Here is a 19,946-nt window from a genome sequence, read left to right as displayed (position 1 = left end):
CTTCGTTTCTGTGCGAGGGCTTTCTCTAGTTGTGGCAAGCGGGGGCCACTCTTCATCGCGGTGCGTGTGCCTCTCACTATCGCGGCCTCTCCCGTTGCGGAGCACAGGCTCCAGACGCGCAGGCTCAGTAGTTGTGGCTCACGGGCCCAGCCGCTCCACGGCATGTGGGATCTTCCCAGACCAGGGCTCGAACCCGTGTCCCCTGCAGCGGCAGTCGGACTCTCAACCACTGCGCCACCAGGGAAGCCCTTGTTTTTTTTAATATAGATGATTTAGAATATTGCATTAGTTTCAGGTATACAGCACAGTGATTCAGTTGTGAGTTTTTTTTTTTTTTGCAGATTCTATTTCATTATAGGTTGTTACAAGAGATCGAACATAATTCCCTGTGCCATGCAGTAAATCCTCGTTGCTTATCTATTTTATGTATGGTAGTTTGTATCTGTTAATCTCATACTCCTAATTTGTCCCTCCCTGCCTCCTTTGGTAATCACAAGTTTGTTTCCTAGGATTGTAAATCTGTATTGTATATACATTCATTTGTATTATTTTTAAATTCCACATATAAGCGGTATCATACGGTATGGGTCTTTGACGTATTTCACTAAGCATAACAATCTCTAGGTCCAGCCACGTTGCTGCAAATGGCAATATTTCTCTCTATATATATATCACATCTTCTTAAGCCAGCCGCCTGTTAATGGGAAGTTGGTTTGTTTCCACGTCTTGGCTATTGTAAATAGTGCTGCTATGAATTTTGGGGTGCATGTATCTTTTCAAACTAGTGTTTTCATTTTTTTCTAGAAATATACCCAGGAGTGGGATTGCTGGATCACATGGCAGCTCTATTTTTAGTTTTTTAAGGAAGCTCCATACTGTTTTCCATAGTAGCTACTATCTCTCTCCATTTCTAATCCTACTGAGTTTCCTTAAGTAATTAAAATAATTAACATTTGGGACACATTCTTAGTATTCTCAATCACTAAAGATAACGAGAGTGATCTTCTCAGAGTCTGTTGTTGAGATGCAGTATATTATTTTGTTCTCCCAACAGTCCTGCAAGATGAGCCCGTTGTGCCCATTTTAGAGATGAGGAAGCTAAGGCTCAGAAACGTGGAAGCACTTGACGAAAGAGGAACAGCTCCAAACTGCTCTTCCCCATAGTTCATGTCACACTTCCAAGTGTTTCATTCTGCAACAGGCTCCATTCCGTTTAACAGATTTTCTGTGCTTTTCACCCCCAACCGGAAAGGGAAGGCCAGACGGCTCACTGCCACACCGGTCTGAGCTACATGGAAGCTACCTGATGGGAGGGTTATAGGAAGAGAAGGCGAGGGTGTTCGTGCTGAAATCCCAGGTCCCAATCCCTGATGCCCAGCCCCAAACTGCAGAGGAATCTCTAATAGTGAGGCACCCGGCAGAGCTTTAAAAGGCTTGGCAGGAACTCTGAAATCAGACCCGGCCAGCATGTGTTCCTGAATATCAGAAGAGACACTATATTTACCCCGCAAGCCCTGCAGTGCACAGAGAGCTATAAATAGCCATTAGGGCCCCAGCAAGTGGCCTTAACACATGGCTTTCCTTCCAAAAATGCAGACCCATTTTAATTAAATTTGTAATTAACCTTTGGGAGGGCAGGCCGGATTCCTTCTGCTTCTGGAGACACCGTGAGTAATTCTCTCTTCATTGGCCGTTTGGGGATTAGTGTGCCAGCCAGGCGTTCTAGGAAGCAGCCCTCTGGGAGTCTGCACAGAGCCCGGCTCCCTGGACAGCGGGCTCCGGGCTTGGGGCATGGGTGCAGCCGGCAGCCTCAGGCCTCCCCCTGCCCCGTGTCCCGATCAGAGTCCCTTTGCAGAGCGGATTCCTTCTTCCCATTTTCCCCCAGCACAAGATGGGAGTCCCAGCTGTCCTCATGCTGCCCCTGGTGCTCTTGGGAATCAGCGGCCTCCTCTTCATCTACCAGGAGGTGTCCAATCTGTGGTCCAAGTCAGCCGTGCAGAACAAGGTGGTGGTCATCACCGATGCCATCTCAGGACTGGGCAAGGGTAAGCGACTTTGCCCCCTCTCGTGCCCACTCCTGCCCTGAAGGGTGAGAGGCAACAGGGTGGCGTGTGGGTGAGCCCGCTGGGCAGGTCGGGGGTGGATCGAGCTGTGTTCTCTCCCAGCGTCTGTCACTAACCAGCAGGTGTCTTCTTTCTTGGAGGCTGCAGCTGTCTTGCCTGAGAAGTGAGAGGACTGGAGTACCTGGGGTTGCAAACTCACAGTCTAAGGGCCAAAATCGGTCTGCAGATTTGTTTTGCCTCCAGGGGGGTTTCTAGAAACTTCGAAATGCAAAGCCCTCAGCTGGGGCAGTGAACTGGTGATGAGGCCAAACTTGGGGGTGGGGTTGGAGTCTTGGCTCCCCCACTTACCAGCTGGTGATGCACTGCTCAGCCTTGGGTTTCTCATCTGAAAGCAAGGATACTAACACTTTCTGCCTCATAATGCTGTTGTGATGAGTAAACGAATTAATAGATGGAGAGCACTTAGAACAGCGCCTGGAACTAGAGTGGGCACCTCTCAAGTGTTAGCAACGGTGATAATTATGCAGAACGTGCAAACACCAGTGTGCCGCACACCCCACTAACCCCTAGTGTCTCACACTCGGCCTGATTCTCTCAACCACATCACCTCCTGGCCTTGAAGGCATTTACGTTTGCAACTCCTGAATTAGACGGTCTCAGAGGGCCCTTCTGCTGGCTGCATGTGTGACATAAGAGATAGTAAATGCCCTTAGGTTTTTAAGATTCTCTCTCATCCCTGACAATGGTAGCGCAGCCCCACGTGTCACATAGTTTGGGTATCATTTTTGCTGTTGTTTTTGTTATTTTTAATCAAATGTCGAACCCACCAGCCAAACACTCATTAGGTCACTCAACCAGTATCTGTTAAGTCCTCTACATCCTGAAATGAGCACTGTCCCTTCCAAAGAGGCCCGCTGGTGGGCTGGGCACCCACTCCCATGGTGCTACCATTACGAGAACATTTGTAACCTCCCATCTGGGAATTCTCTCGGATTCTCCTTCCCCTGGGCACCCCAACAGCAGCCCATCTGCATGCTTCAAGAATGGGTTCCATTTCAGTGGGTGATCGACCTGGGCTCACCACATGAGATAAAAAAGAAACAGTAAGGCAGTAAAACTAGGTTCTTATGTGGCCCCTATGTGGGTCCCAGAAGCAGTTCCCAAGGAGGATATCCAGAATCACTAGACTCAATACTCACGAGGGACAGGGCGACACAAATTCCATCTTCCACGGGGACAAACCAGGCACACACGTTTGCCAGTCAGACCAGACACAAGACAACAGGGAGTAGTGGGTGCCCTGGGGAAATGGAGCAAAGACACCCACCCAGAGACATGCAGAGTCAGTCCTTGGGGAAGACCGTTCTTCAAGCAGAACACGCCCACCTAGCATCGGGACAGCTGCCAACCCGAGATCCCTTCATCACCTTCATTCCCTGGCACCTCCATGGCTCCTCCCTTCTGGACGGTCCCTAAGGCACTGGTTTCTGGGTCCCACGGCTCCTCACAGAAATACACTACCGTTAATGGCGTATCTGGGTATTTCTCAGTTGGTCCGGGGCACGGACTCTCTTGGTGACTGATCCATGGGCGTGTGAAGGGCATGTGCATTCTGCTGCTCATGAATGAAGTGAGTTACGAATGTCGATTCGATCCTGTTGGTTGAGAAGGCTGCTCTGTAACTGTCCTGACTTTCTGTCTTTCTAGACAGGACTTCTATCTATTGCTGAGAGATGTATATTTGGTTTAGTAGGCTTGTTTATTTATTTTTAAAAGTCTCATTCTATTATAAGCAAACACTGTACAAATCAGGGGCCCAGGAAACGTATCTCAGGAGCACAATGGCGTTTTCAGAGGAATATGGTCTAGTCTCTGTCATGACTTGTGTCACTGCTCTTTGTCACTGTCTCTTACGGACTCACCCTAGAAAGAAATGCAAAGCGGAAAAACATAAAGTCCGAGTATTTAGAAGTAGCTTGAGAAGCTGGGCATGGGTGACCTTAAATAAACGCTTAGCCAGGACATGCTGCTGACCGCAGCAATTCTGGGTTCCAAGTGCTCCGTTTCTCAGGTCCAAGGCAAGAAAAAAGTGAGGGGCACCAAGCGGATGATGTAGGCTACACACAGCCCACAGTACATGCCCAGTCCCACAGAACCTGACTGAACTCAGCGGGTAGCTCTGGACAGCATCAAGGAACCCAGTTCCAAGCTGTCTCCTAGGGAAACCAGACAGATAGAGATCAGGACTTCTAACCCTCACCCCAAACCCACACAATTTGGCCAAGTCACGGATGGGGTCACCTTGGACCCACTGTGTCTGCAGCAACAGTGACTCTCAAAATACTTAACCACTGTACTTGAACTGTTTCAGAGACCACAGACCCTGCCTATGTTTCATCACCTCTAAGATGCACGGTTTTTCCCGTTTAAACGTTTCTGAAATTGAGCTAATTGTCTCTCAGTCAACGGCATCTTACAATTGTCACGGGCCATCCTTGTGCATTTTAATATCTCTGAAATCAGAAAGCCTCTTGCAGGCGGGTGGCATCTTAGCTTTGAGGAACTATGGAAGTAAGGGCTCCATGTATTAATATGTTTGCTGAGTGAAAAAGAACAAGCCTGGCGTCCACGTGCTTGATACAAGATATAGGTTGTGCTGAGCTGATGAAGAATAAAATAAGAACACCTGGGTATTATACCTGATGCCTGGCCTTGCGGAAAGGACCCATTTGGGAGCGTGCCTTTGGGCTGCACCAAAGCAGTGATGCACCACTGGGCTCCGGCCTCCCGGGTCCACCTGGCAAAGGTGAGGTGTCAGCAGAGAAGGGGGGGAAACGGGTGATGGTAGCAAACACCCATGGCTGCCTCTCCTAAGGAGGTCAAGGCCACGGGTTTGGTCTGGCTCCTGGCCACAGACCCTCACCCTGTCCCAGTGGCCAGCCTGTAAGAGTGCCCGTCATCAGGGACAGTAGAGCCCCAACCCGCTCCTTTGTCAGCAGCGGAACAAGGGACCCAACGGGAATGTCAGCGCTTGGGGTCCCTCCCGGCTTCACCACTCACCAGCGGCGGGGTGGTGGGTGACTCCGCTCCGCTCACTGAACCACGCCCCTCTGCTTTGTGAAACAGGACCTCCACGAATGCCCACACCCAGCGCAGCTGCTGCCGCCACTCAGAATTACAGCCCAAACGCGGGGAGGCTAGGCGTTCCCCCCCCAGGTGAAGTTTCTTTTAGCGAATCGTGTCATTATAGGAGCCACATATATTAAAGAGGATTTTTCAAGAAAAAAGAACCGAAAACACACCCAGAACCCCACCCACTCGGGAACTCTTCATCCCATTTCCTTCCAGCAACGTTATGATGCTGAGATGTATTACCATCAGGGGGCAAGCACACGTGGGGAGGGAGGGGTAGAGGGAGACAGCCCACCCCGGGCTCTCATGCAGAAGGGAAAGTCTTCCTTTGCATCTTGATTTAAAAAGAAAAAAAATCAGACAGTCTCATAGCTTTTCTGATTACTATTAGATTATACCTAACCCTTTGGTCACGATAAAATTCCCAAACATAGCTTTGATTCAGAAACTGCAGTGCCCATTCCAATACATTGATAAACGTGTCCCTTTTCGTTGAAGTTCAAGTTTCCTTCTCCCTTCCCATACCTGCCCCCAGCTAGGGCGAGTTGCCGGCCAGTTTGCTGCTCTTTCTGACCCCTCTGCGGGTGGAGGGGCAGGAAGGAGAGGAGAGAAGGAAGACAGGAAAAATTCTCAGCTGACTGACACTCTTAGAAGCCGGCTTCGAGCTCCATGCCTGGCACACATTTAAAACCGAGTGGATTCTTTCTCTCATGGGCTCCATTGTGGGTCCTTCAGAGGCGCCCCCTGGGATATTCACCTGCACTTGCCGCGGGGCAGGTGCACTCCCCTTGCTCAGTTCCCGTGCCACCCCTGGTTTGGGGCAGTCTGTGCACATACGCCCTGTGTTAGAGTCCCACTGCCCTTCTCAGATGACTTCTTGGGCAGAATTCAAGAGCTCCCAGCCAGCTCATGATTCACCTCTGGTCCAAGTGGTTGTGGTGGATGGGAGGGTCCTTCAGTAAAGAGACCAACCTCTGGGGCAGCCCCAGCTCTCCTCCCTCTGCTCTGGGATAGTTGGTGACACCCATGAGATTCCCCAGGTGCAACTCAGACATCACTCCGGGCTCCCGGCTGCAGGGAACTCACAGTGTGTGCTCAAATGGTCACTCTCTTCTCTCAAGGATGGAGATAAGGGGCAAAAACTCACCTAACGGTGTTCTCTCCACAAACGCCCTCTTTCCAAGTCCCCTCTCTCCTCTGCCTTATCCGTTTGCATCCTATTAGGAGTAAAGGGTATTCATGAAACAGGGTTTCAGTAATTTTCTTTGAAAATCTGCATCTTGGACTGTCACTTTGGAATTTTATATCTGATCTTGGAAATCCCAATTTTAAACCTTGTTACATAATCATAGGTGCAATTGAACAACCAATAACACACAGAGTCAAGTGTTATGGCACTATGTTAGACACACTGTTTGAATCTTTTTAAAAAAACTTACTGTATTGTGAGATTTCCATGTTGGTAGACCCACTTCTGCAACATCAGTTTTAAAGCCTTTGAAATAACTGATATATAGATACACCATCATCTACCTAACCAACATCTCCAACTCTTTATTATTATGATATTGAGATAAATAATATTTTAACTATTCCATGCATTCTTAATTATCTCCTTAGAATAAATGCCCATAAATAAAATAACTGGGCCATGCTTACTTTTAAGGATTCTTTTAATTTTTCTTCCAAAAGACTGTAGCAATATACACTACAACCAGCAGTGAATATGTGTTTATTACCAATTTTGTTTTGATTGTCATCTTTTAATTTGCATTTCTTTATTATTGGCATTGAACTTCTATCTTCTGTGTATTAGCTCTTTGTGTTTTTATGAATTGCTTACACATCTCACTAGCCAATTTCTTTATTAGGGCCTTTATTGATTTACAAGAGTTCTTTGTGGATTAAATAAATGAACCCCTTTTCCAACATATGTATTATAAATAGGTTTCCTCAATTTAGCTCCCTCTTAATTTTTATTTATGTTTTCTTCTGTAAGGAAGGATTTTTTTTTTTAAGGATAAAAACCTGTAAATAATTTGTATTATTTCTTCCTTCAGTGCTGTGCTTAAAAGATCTTTCCCCAAAGCAATATCTCTCTATTTTCTTCTAGGTCTTTTATGGTTCTATTTTTACGTTTAGTTATTTAATACATTTGGTATATTGTACTTAGATTTTTTTCCCTGTCAAATAGTTATCCATTGGGCCAAAAACCTCTTTTAAATAATATGTTCTTTTCCCGCTGATTCAACGTGCTAACTTTACCATATGCTAAATTCTTATGAATACTCGGCTCTATTTTCTTTATATAAATTTTTTTATTTTTTTACTTTTGGCTGCATTGGGTCTTCATTGATGCGCGCGGGCTTCCTCTAGTTGTGGCGAGCGGGGGCTACTCTTCATTGCGGCGCGCGGGCTTCTCATCGTGGTGGCTTCTCTTGTTGCAGAGCACAGGCTCTAGGCGCGTGGGCTTCAGTAGTTGTGGCTCGCAGGTTCTAGAGCGCAGGCTCAGTAGTTGTGGCGCATGGGCTTAGTTGCTCTGCGGCATGTGGGATCTTCCCGGACCAGGGCTCGAACCCGCGTCCCCTGCATTGGCAGGCGGATTCTTAACCACTGCGCCACCAGGGAAGCCCTTGTAATATATTTTAATAACTGATATTCCACTCCCATTATTGTTTATCAAAATGTTCTTTGGTTTCTTGCATATTTATTATTCCAAGTAAAGTTTGTAACTTATTCCAAATAAAGTTTAGGATCTTTCTGTCACTTTCCAAGACATGCTGGGATCTTGATTTGCATCAAATTCACTTGGAGATGGACTGACATCTGTAGTGAATTTTGACAGCCAGAATCATCAGGGACAGCCCTTTTCTCAATAAAACACCTACATTTAGAGAAATCTTCCATTCTCTATGATCCTAACAATTCAAGGTGACATTGTTCACACAGTTATTTCTTTTTTATAAATTTTATTTATTTATTTATTTATGGCTGCATTGGGTCTTTGTTGCTGCGCACAGGCTTTTCTCTAGTTGCAGCGAGCGGGGGCTACTCTTCGTTGTGGTGCGCGGGCTTCTCATTGTGGTGGGTTCTCTTGCAGCAGAGCACGGGCTCTAGGTGCGCGGGCTTCAGTAGTTGTGGCATGAAGGCTCAGTAGTTGTGGCTCGCGGGCTGCAGAGTGCAGGTTCAGTAGTTGTGGCGCACGGGCTTAACTGCTCCGCGGCATGTGGGATCTTCCCAGACTAGGACTCGAACCCGTGTCCCCTGCATTGGCAGGCAAATTCTTAACCACTACGCCACCAGGGAAGCCCCACACAGTTATTTCTTGATTCAAGTTTCCGTCTGTCAGCAGAAGTGACCACAGCTTTCCCCGACCACATCTGTTTCTAGACCTCACTGAGACCTCCCCTCCCTAGAGCCTCCTCCTTTCCTTCTCCATCAGCCCCTCCTGCCTTCACTTCTGCTCTCATCTGGCTTAGACTGAATGGTCCAGCACATCAATTGCTCCCTCTCCAATACCACAATTCCCCTGCCCACAATGCCCACTTCTCAAACCCCTGCCAACTGTCCTGTCCAGCTGGCCCCCTTCTCTACACCTGCTCCAGCTGTTGAGAGACTTGCAGGAGAAAATCACACAAACATAAGATCATTTAGAGCCATGGCACACAGGATTTCCAGCCCCTAGTGGGCACCCAGTACTGCCCAACTACCCTCTGGCATCCCCAGGCAGCCCGGGTCACCAGTGCTTGGTGTAAAAATGGGACAGTAATAGCTACTCCCCTGTAGTAGGTGTTGTTGGTGCCCCTCCTAGATTCCTGTACCTGGCCAGTTCCTCCATCCCCAGGTCCTATGAGTGTTGGTGGCCATGGCTCATAGACTTGCCCTCTGCCAGTAGACACCCTTTGTACCCACCCCCGGAGGGAGGCAGCCCACCATCAGTGACTGGTTGACACACGTGTACAAAAGACAGTCCCCTTGCATCCAGGTGGGACAGTCTTGCAGCTGGGTTTACAGTCCAGAGCCTTCCTTGGGTCCAGCCAAAGCTAGACTCTATCCTTCCCCTTCCCCTTCCCCTACCCCATGCCCTTACTCCCTGACAGATTTTCTCTGAAGAACACTCTCCCTGAATTAATCCTGGCCGCCTGAATCTGTCTTAGATTCTGCTTTTAGGGAACCCAACCTAAGAAACTACTGCATGGGATGACTGTGAATTAAATGAGCTAATCTATGTGAATCCCTTTCAATAGCTACCCAAGCAAGTAAATTGTCAACATCTGTTAGCTTTTATTGTTCTTAAATATCACTGTTATTGCCACATAAGAATAATTGTATCTACCAACAACTTGCCAGTTAAGAACATTGGGTGAGGGATTTCCCTGGCAGGCCAGTGGTTAAGACTCCACACTTCCACCGTAGAGGGCACAGGTTCAATCCCTGGTTGGGGAACTAAGATCTTGCATGCCGTGCGGTATGGCCAAAAAAAAAAGAACACTGGGACATTGAGTGAGTCAGAAATTCGTCCAGAGTAAAACTTACTAGACAGCAGGCAGGTTTCCTTTCTTAATAAAAAGAACCCTGGCTGCAGTATCGACCCACAGAGAAAATGTGGAGGAAACTAGTGACATTTGGTCTGAAAATACATGGCAGCTGTCTCCAATACCTTCAGATTGAGATATATTTAGAGCTGTGCTTCTGGGGGTCTCGTTTGATGGAGTCATCTTTCTGTCCAGTTTAAGAAAGGATGTCCTAATAATCAGAACTACCCAATGGAGGAGGGGTTATTTCACACCCCTGTGAGATGCCCTTCACAGGAGGCAACCGTGCTGAGGCTGGAAACAAGAAGAAATTCCAGAGGAAGTTGAATGCAATGAGCTCTAAAGGAACTCATGGCTCTAAGGCTTTTGAATTCTTTGAATCCTTGAATTTGTAAGAAGGAGGGGCTCCCCATCAGTGGTTTCACCCACAGTGCATCCTGTCCTCCTTCCTTCTTCCCCTCAGAGTGTGCTCGGGTGTTCCATACCAGCGGGGCCAGGCTGGTGCTGTGCGGAAAGAACTGGGAGAGGCTTCAGAGTCTACACGATGCCCTGATCAGTGTGGCTGACCCCAGCAAGGTAAGGCCTTCTGGCAGCCGGCATGGGCAACCCCTGGACACCCTTAGCCGTCGTTGCTTGTTACAGGGCAGCTCTTTCGATGAAATCTGGGTGAAATTTTGCTTTGGAGAAATGTAATTTTTTAATGTATTTTTTAAAATTTAATTTTATTTATTTTGGCTGCGTTGGGTCTTCGTTTCTGCACGGGCTTTCTCTAGTTGCGGCGAGCGGGGGCTACTCTTCATTGCCGTGCACGAGCTTCTCATTGCGGTGGTTTCTCTTGTTGCGGAGCCGGGCTCTAGGCGTGCAGGCTTCAGTAGTTGTGGCACATGGGCTCTAGAGCGCAGGCTCAGTAGTTGTGGCGCAGGGGCTTAGTTGCTCCGAGGCATGTGGGATCTTCCTGGATCGGGGATTGAACCCATGTCCCCTGCATTGGCAGGCGGATTCTTAACCACTGCACTACCAGGGAAGTCCTGGGAAAACGTAATCTTGACACAGGTAAGTCTGCCAACTTGGGAGCTGGCTCATTTTGACCCCTCATCGTACCTCTAGCCTCTGAGCCCCACCCCCCCGCCCATTCTATTTAAGTCAGACTCAAAGAGGATCCAGAAAATATGGTATGTCACAGATATGGGCTCTGTTTATAAACACTCATGGCTGATTTTTTAAATAATACTTCAAATAATATTTCCTTCAAAGAGGGAATTCCCTGGCAGTCCAGTGGTTAGGACTTGGCGCTTTCACTGCCATGGCCCAGGTTCAATCCCTGGTCAGGGAACTAAGATCCCGCAAGCAAAAAAAAAAATTTTTTTTTCCTTCAAAGAAATCAGGGATGTGAAGTCCCCTTCCATGAAGTTACACAGGAGGTGAATACATTTCAATGCAGCTGGGGTTTTCAAAGCATTTCTGGAGCATTGTTTAAGAAATTGCTTTCAGGGGCTTCCCTGGTGGAGCGGTGGTTAAGAATCCACCTGCCGATGCAGGGGACACGAGTTCGAGCCCTGGTCCGGGAAGATCCCACATGCCGCGGAGCAACAAAGCCCGTGTGCCACAACTACTGAGCCCGCGTGCCACAACTACTGAAGCCCGCACGCCTAGAGCCGGTGCTCCGCAACAAGAGAAGCCAAGGCAATGAGAAGCCCGCACACCACAACGAAGAGTAGCCCCCGCTCACCGCAACTAGAGAAAGCCTGTGCGCAGCAACGAAGACCCAACGCAGCCAAAAATAAATAAATAAATGAATTTATTTGGAAAAAAGAAAAAGACATTGCCTTCATAGAGTTCTCTTCAGGATTTTTTTTTTTTTTTGATCTTTTCCCTTGATGTTGAATTTGATTTTGGAAATAGCCAAAAATCATTCAGAACTAACTCTGGTATTTGAGGAGATGGAGCGACCAGGGTAACACAACGTACTCCAAGGTATGTTTCTTGGGATCTTATTAGGTATTGGTTATTAAGCAGTAAAAATGAGGTTCTGAAGTCAACTGTGTGGCAAATACTGAGTTAGGCCAAGCTTGTCTGACTAATTTCTTTACTGCAGGACTTTTCAGGGCCTTTGCTATGCAAATGTGCATTGTGTTATCTCCAAGAAGAATATATGATAGTCTGCATTTCCCAAGCAAATTTGACCAGGGAACCTTTTTTTAAGGCCGTATCTCAGGGCTAGTGTTTGTCAAACACCAGGATTGCATTCACCATATGGTAAAATCAATTTTTCCATCTGTATCCCTTCTAACCCATGAGAATCCTGACGATATCAAATGTTTAGGGCTGAACACAAATGCCTGGCACATAGATGGTGTTCCAAAAAAATTGTGTTGACTGTATGATTTTGGCCAAAACTTAAACGTGGCTACAAAGTACTGGGCAGATTCTCTTGTGGCTTGGAAGCCAGTTTGAAAGCGATTTCCAAAAAGGAGCTCAGAAGTGTCATAAGAAATGACATCACCAGCAGAATCAATGCATGGCCTCCACTTGGATTTCTCAGGTCCGGCCCCTTGACCAGAAGTTCAGACTTATGACTGCATGTTTGCGTGTTGGGAATGTTGTTGTTGCTCTGGTCCCCAGGGATGCATTTTCTCCATCAATTTACTTCCTTCCAGAGTCATCTCTGCTTCTTCCTCATCATTTGTTTGTAGTCATTCCATGAGTTCTGAGTTTCAAAATGGGTGGCTCTCAGATTGAAGGGTCCCAAGGTCTGCGGGGATGCACCCACATGTGTCTTGACTCTCTCGTTGGTCCAGCAGACATTCACCCCAAAGCTGGTTCTCTTGGATCTCTCGGACATCAGCTGTGTCCAGGATGTGGCCAAAGAGGTCCTGGATTGCTATGGCTGCGTGGACATCCTCATCAACAATGCCAGCATGAAGGTGAAGGGGCCTGCCCATAAGATTTCTCTGGAACTCGACAAAAAGATCATGGATGCCAATTACTTTGGACCCATCACACTGACCAAAGGTCTCGTGAGTTTGACCTTCCCACTGGCTGCTAGAGAGGGCTCTGTTATATTTCCAGACAGTCACCCAACTCTGGACGGAGCCTCCAGCCCCTCTTTCAGAAAAATCCCTGCTTATTTGGTGAAAGCTTTCAGCATCTCACTGTAAATGTTGATGAAAGAAAAGGGATTGTGAAAGTCTCTGACTGGTATATTCCAACCTTCCTCTCCATTAAGCCCCCTCCCCAAGCCCTGCCCTTTTCTCCTCCTTTCTTACTCATATCCATGGCTCCCCTCCAATCCCATCCCACATCTCTGGACCACTGTCTTCATCCCCTGCAGATCTTTTTTTTTTTTTTTTTGCGGTACGCGGGCCTCTCACTGCTGTGGCCTCTCCTGTTGCGGAGCATACGCTCCAGACGCGCAGGCTCAGCGGCCATGGCTCACGGGCCCAGCCACTCCGCGGCATGTGGGACCTTCCCAGACCAGGGCACGAACCCGTGTCCCCTGCATCGGCAGGCGGACTCCCAACCACTGCACCACCAGGGAAGCCCCCCTGCAGATCTTTTAGTATATCGACCTTGTGGTTGATCTGCTCCTAATCATGACAGTTGGTCCAAGGTTGAAAAGGAGTTTATTTGCAAGAGACCCAGAATACTGTCAATCCCTTTGCAGAAACAGGAAGGCAGGAGGATGTCTCCCTTTTAAAGGTAAAATGGTGGTTCCTGTGTGGAGATTTCTAAGGGTCAAGTTCAAATGCAGACCTGAAGCTGGGGTTAGGGGTGTTGCTAGAGATGACATGGAATAGATCTAAGAGTTGAAGCCCTCCTCCCACCCCAAATAAAGTTTATCCAAGCAGAAGCACAAAAGGGAGAACATAAGCATGGAGAACGTCTACATGTAGGGAGTAGTGTGTTTGGCAAAGGCTGAGAAAGCATGATCTTAGAGCTGCCTTCTCTACGGCCAGAGTCTCCATGATGATGGGATTCTGAGAGCTGTGACAGCTGAAGGGAAAGAAGTACTGGGAGCAGAAAGATGACTCCCCAGAGCTTCTAAGATGATGCCCCAGAGGTTACAGTTTCCTCCAGCCCAGTCGCTGTGGACACACCAAGCAGGCCAGCCAAGGTGTGTCCTTCACTCAACCTCTGAGAGCTCAGGGTCCCTGGCACCACGGTGAGGAATGCAAACTTAAGTCTTCTGATATTTTCTGCCATCTCCCTATTCAATCTGTGCTATTTTTACTCCATATCTTTTTCTAAATTTCCTCATTTATAAGTTAATTCAATTCAGGAGAAAATCTTTACCATAAATTAAAAACCCCTTTCCCTCTCCATCAATACAAGAAAACCTGAAATCAGAACAGAGCAGTAAGTTCTCCCAAGACAAAGGGCTGAGGTCTTTCCTCTCTTTTTTTAAAAAAGATTAGCACATGCAAGAGTAGTATTAAAGACCCATTGGAACCAACTTTCCTACTGGAAGCGATAGGACAGTTGAAAAGGGATTACCTTTCTCACTATTGAAATCAGTGTCACTCCATGCACAGGGATGGGTCATTTCAAATCACCCAGGGACTCCCCTGGGGGTCCAGTGGTTAGGACTCTGCACTTCCACTGCAGGGGGCCTGGGTTCGATCTCTGGTCAGGGAACTAAGATCCTGCACGCCACATGCAGCGAGGCCAAAAAAAATAATAATAAAATAAAATAACCCAGCAATTCCCCAGTTGAGCCCAGCCCACTCTTAGGAAACACTGGATGAGTGGTAACCAGGGTCCATTCCATCTGTGTCCCACTGTAATCTGTCAGGGAGGTAGGGGAGCCCCCCGTGATGAGGGGAAGGGCTCTGCCTGATGCTGTCTGACTCAGTCTCAGATTTGTAACCGTGATTCTTTGTCCTGTGCTTTCCAGCGCTGCTCCCCAACATGATTTCCCGGAGGACCGGACAAATCGTGTTAGTGAATAACATTCAAGGGAAGCTTGGAATCCCATTCCGTACAGCCTGTAAGTTGCTAAGACAAACATGTTTCGTCCTATGTTACGTGTCTTTTTTTTTTTTTTTTTTGCGGTATACGGGCCTCTCACTGTTGTGGCCTCTCCCGTTGCGGAGCACGGGCTCCGGACGTGCAGGCTCAGCAGCCATGGCTCACGGGCCCAGCCGCTCCGCGGCATGTGGGATCTTCCCGGACCAGGGCATGAACCCGTGTCCCCTGCATCGGCAGGCAGACTCTCAACCACTGCGCCACCAGGGAAGCCCTGTTATGTGTCTTGTAAGACAAGAGATGTGTGTCTAGGACTAGGCATGGGGTTACACTGGGGACGAGGGTCCAGAGATGAAAGCATCTGTTGGCTTTTCTTTCATCCCTTCAGCTCCTATTTTTGACCATCTACAGCACACAGGTGGTGACTATGGGAGATAAAGATAAGCCCTCCCCTCAGCCCCCAGAAGCTCACGTCTCACAGGCGGTCAGGACACGTCCTGGCTGGACACGATCAATGCCAGATCAAGGTCACGCTCCTGACATGGGTGCACAGCCCCAGCTCAGATGCCCCCTTCTCTGTAAAGATGCCCCTGGAGAGACAGGAACGATTACAACTGGGAAAGAAAGGAGGGGTGCACATCCCTAAAGGGGAGAGGGATGGAGAGGTTCTGAGGAAGGAGGAAGGAGAAAAGGAAAGGGACACAATTCCAGGGGAGGCGCGAGAGAGAATTCCAAAGGTGAGACTCCTCTAAAAAGTCCAAGGAGGAGAGGGACTTCTCGGTGTATGTTCCTGGGGCCCAACTGGGGAAATTCTGGAGACATTCCCACCTCCCGTGAGGTAGGATGTGGGAGGGTGGGGGAACGTGTCTCATACGTTTCCTTATGGCCCAAAGTACCATGCACAAAACCGGAGCTGGATAAGTGTCTGGTGGGTAGAAAGGTGAGAGGGAGAGAGGAATGAAGAAAGGGTGGGTGGGGTGGCCTGATGTAATCTTCTGGGGCCACCACAACAAAATACCCCAGGGACTTCCCTGGCGACACCATGGTTAAGACTCCCCGCTCCCAATGCAGGGGGCCTGGGTTCAATCCCTGGTCAGGGAACTAGATCCCACATGCATGACACAACTAAGGGTTCACAGGCCACAACTAAGGAGTCGGCGAGCCGCAACTAAGGAGCCCACCTGCCACAACTAAGACCTGGTGCAACCAAATAAATAAATAAATATTAAAAGAAAAAAGAAAGACCAGGTGGCTTAAACGACAGAAATGTGTTTTCTCACAGCTCTGCAGGCTGGAAGTCCAAGATCAGAGTGTGGGCAGGCTGGATGTTTCCCGAGGCCTCTCTCCATGGCTTGCTGATGGCCTGCTCCCCGGGTCCTCTCATGGTCTTTGTGTGTGGGCACCCCTGCCGTCTCCTGCTCTTCTTATAAGGACACCAGTCCGACTGGATTAGGGCACCACCCTAACAGCCTCATTTTAACTTAATTACCTTTTAAAGGCCCTTATCTCAAAGTACAGCCACAATGTGAGATGCTGGGGTTAGGACTTCAACGTATGAATTTGGGGGTGGGATACAATTCAGCCCATCACATTCCCCTGATAGTGTTTTACTTTCCTTTTCTCGTTTGCATTAGTTAGGCTAAGCTGACGGTGCTGTAAAGACCTTTACTCCTCCTCCGTATAACTGTCTAAATGGGATGGCCCAGCTCAGCGGGCATCACTGTTCCTCACGCGGTCACTCGGGGGCACAGAGTCGTGCCAAGTCACAGCTTTGCCATCATTTTCCACGTGGTCAAAGCTAGTTCCCACCCCACGTGGGTTCCTGCTGGCAAGAAGAGGGCGTCGTGCCCATACAGCGCTGCTCACATCCTGTTGTAGAGAAGCCAGTCACATGCTTACCCCCTCACTGCAAGGGATGCTGGGAATTGTAGTCCGCCCGTGGGCCCAGGATGGGGCGAATAGAGCTGGGTCCGCACAGGGCAGTCTTTGCCACGTACCTCATTCCGTCTCTGCCCCAGCCCATCTAGAACCTCACCACTATTCCTCCTACTCACAAACACACATGTCATTTTCAGCAGGTGGATTACTTTCCACTTACTCGCTGCCTTCATTCATTCAACAAACAGCAATCGAATGCCTAGAACCAGGTGCTGGGGACACAGCTGTGACATGAAACAATGTGGTGTGGGCAACACAAGTGGCCCTTTGGCCTCCAACTAACAGGGAACCCAATGCACTGCTTTCCTTGGAACATTTCTTTTCTTTTTTTAAAATTTATTTATTTATTTTTGGTTGCGTTGGGTCTTCATTGCTGCCCATGGGCTTTCTCTAGTTGCGGAGAGCAGGGGCTACTCCTGGTTGTGATGCATGGGCTTCTCACTGCGCGGGCTTCAGTAGTTGTGGCTCACGGGCTCTAGAGCACAGGCTCAGTAGTTGTGGCGCACGGGCTTAGTTATTCCGAGGCACGTGGGATCTTCCCGGACCAGGGCTCGAACCCGTGTCCCCTGAATTGGCAGGCGGATTCTTAACCACTGCGCCACCAGGGAAGTCCTAGCTCCTGCATTCTTAACCCTGATGGCCTCAGGACCTTGGAGAAATCACTCTCTCAGGGAATCAGCCTTCCCGGCTGAAATGTTTTATATACATTTTCTCACTTGGATAGGGTGATATTATCCCCACTTTATTTATTTACTTAGCCCATTTTATCGATTTTTAATTTTACTGAAGTATAGTTGATTTACAACGTTGTGTTAGTTTCTGCTGTACCGAAAAGTGACTCAGTTACACATATACATCCTCTTTTTCATATTCTTTTCCGTTATGGTTTATCACAGGATATTGAATAGAGTTCCCTGTGTATTATGCCCATTTTAAAGATAAGAAAACTGAGCCTCTTTAGGTAAAAATGAGTCACTTGCCCAAAGTCACACAGCGGGCAAGTGGCTAAGTTGGATTCCGTCTCATCTCTGCATCTGTCCACTGCTTCACAAGGGCTCTCTGTTCTCATCTATGAAGTGATGGGCAGGTGACTTGAGGCCTCTCCCAACGGAGCTTGCAGGGATGTGTGTCCCCAAGGCCCCTCCTGGGAAGCACAGCGGGACCCACGCCCACCCCTGGATGGTTTCTCTTCCAGACGCCGCCGCCAAGCACGCAGCGCTCGGCTTCTTCGACTGCCTGCGGGCCGAGGTGGAGGAATACGACGTCATCGTCAGCACCGTGAGCCCCTCTTTCATCCGCTCCTACCGCGTTCATCCAGGCCAAGGAAACTGGGAGGACTCCATCTGGAAATGTGAGCTTTCAGAGCGAAGCCAGAGGGACAGGGGCCGCGGAGGGCTCTGGAGGAGGGGGGGGTCCAGGGGGGTGTTCCTGAAGCATGGGACTGGGGACGGTGAGGCCCCTGCACCCAGCTAACAGTGGGGAGGGACCCCAAAACTTAGGTCCTGAGGCACCAGGTAGATGGAATCCTAACCTGCAATCAGCAGACCGAAGCCAGGTTGGGCTCCGTCAGTCACAGGCTCTGTGACCTTGGCCACTGGGACTGCCCGCCTCTGGGCCTCAGTTTCCCATGTGGAATAGCCAGGATTTGGTCTTCGAGAACTTCCTGTTCCCCTTGCTCTAGAAGGCAGCACAGAGAAACTCAGAGTCTGGCCCTAACTGCCTGCATGTGAAGTTCGCCTCAGTCACATATTAAGCAACTCCCTTCATCTCTCTGCCTCTGTTTCCCCTTTGGAAAATGAGGGCTACTGGTAATACCTAACTTGTAGACTCATAAGGAAGACTGAAAGTTCCAGCTCATAGAGGGGTTGGAACAGCAACCAGCACACCCTGAGTGGTCTGTAAATGCACCTATGATCAGTATTCTAGAATGCTCTACACAGAGCAGCTACCCCCTGCCCGAGGCTCTATCTACATTAGGGAATCAAGATGAATCAAGACGTGGGCAAGGGCTTCCCTGGTGGCGCAGTGGGTGAGAGTCCGCCTGCCGATGGAGGGGACACAGGTTCGTGCCCCGGTCCGGGAAGATCCCACATGCCGCGGAGCGGCTGGGCCCGTGAGCCATGGCCGCTGAGCCTGTGCGTCCGGAGCCTGTGTTATGCCAACGGGAGAGGCCACAACAGTGAGAGGCCCGCGTACCGCAAAAAAAAAAAAAAAAAAAAAAAGACGTGGGCAAGAGGTTCCAGGAGGCTCTGGACAAACACAGCTTCGCAACAACTGTAAATAACAGCCCCTTCATACATCCGGCAGCTTCCTATCTTCTAAGTTCTTCCTCATCCCCTCCGACGGCTCATAACCATCCTGGGATGTTAACGGGGCAGGAGACTGCGCCTGCGTTACAGATGTGGAAGCTGAGGCGCAGCGGGTAAAGTGCCTCCCCAGGGCGCACGGCTAGCAGACGGCAGAGTTGGTCCCGAGACTGGGACTCCAGAAGTGCACACCCGTCCCCACCCCGGGGGGGTGGGGGGCAGGGGGGCGGGGCTCTGACCACACCCCTCCCCCCGAGGCTATAAGCCCTGCCCCTCCTGGGGCTTTTCAGTCTTTTTCAGGAGACTGACCTACGGTGTGCACCCCGTGGACGTGGCGGAGGAGGTGATGCGCACGGTGAGACGCAAGAAGCAAGAGGTCTTCCTGGCCAACCCCATCCCCAAGGCCGCCGTGTACCTCCGCACCTTCTTCCCTGAGGTTTTTTTTGCCGTGGTGGCCTGTGGGGTGAAGGAGAAACTCAACGTCCCAGAGGAGGGTTAACTGCAGGGGGCCAAAAGGGTCACCCCGCGGGGAATAAAGGCTTCAGGGGCAGTTGCGGGATCCTCCATTCTCTCAGCACTTGGGGCCCCAAACAATTCCCCAACCTGCCCACCACCTGTGGGAGACGTGCAGCACCCCAGTGAGGATGGCCTGGCGTTCAGCCCAGTCGCCCTGGGCCCCTGGGTGTCTCCCACGTGACTTTCCCAGGACACACTTCCAGAAGCTTCTCGACCCTATACAGTGACAGCCCGGCAGAAAAACAGGAACCATAACGGGTCCAACTCCCAAATACTCGCACTCCCACTGTGGCCATCAGCCTGCCGAGGACCTCAGAAAACCACCTCCATTTTACACAAGGGTGACCTGCCCACTCTGCCCCCAGCCACAAAAGCTGAACTTGGCAACTCCTTAGGGCAGCGCTGTGAAACTGAACTTTCTGGAATGATGGAAATAGTCTATCATCTGCAGTGTCCAATATGGCAACCAACTAGCCACGTATGGCTGTTGA

At 49.3% G+C, this 19,946-nt stretch overlaps 1 protein-coding gene across 2 annotated transcripts; it reads left to right on the top strand.

The window, feature by feature from the left end:
* The first annotated feature begins 1,523 nt into the window (after positions 1-1,523).
* Positions 1,524-19,516, top strand: DHRS7C (dehydrogenase/reductase 7C). Of its 2 annotated transcripts, none has more exons than XM_059996610.1 (7): positions 1,524-1,667; positions 1,886-2,045; positions 10,194-10,306; positions 12,532-12,742; positions 14,625-14,717; positions 17,829-17,984; positions 19,230-19,516. In XM_059996610.1, the coding sequence occupies exons 2-7, from the start codon at positions 1,892-1,894 to the stop codon at positions 19,436-19,438; spliced, it is 936 nt and encodes a 311-aa protein (XP_059852593.1). In that variant the 5' UTR covers positions 1,524-1,667; positions 1,886-1,891; the 3' UTR covers positions 19,439-19,516. The 2 variants fall into 2 exon arrangements, with proteins under 2 accessions (XP_059852593.1, XP_059852592.1); XM_059996609.1 differs by having other exon boundaries at positions 12,529-12,742.
* The last annotated feature ends 430 nt before the right edge of the window (positions 19,517-19,946 follow it).

The sequence above is a fragment of the Delphinus delphis genome, chromosome 19 (assembly GCF_949987515.2).
Source record: "Delphinus delphis chromosome 19, mDelDel1.2, whole genome shotgun sequence".
Classification (NCBI taxonomy): domain Eukaryota; kingdom Metazoa; phylum Chordata; class Mammalia; order Artiodactyla; family Delphinidae; genus Delphinus; species Delphinus delphis.
This window is presented reverse-complemented; position numbering and strand designations above follow the sequence as displayed.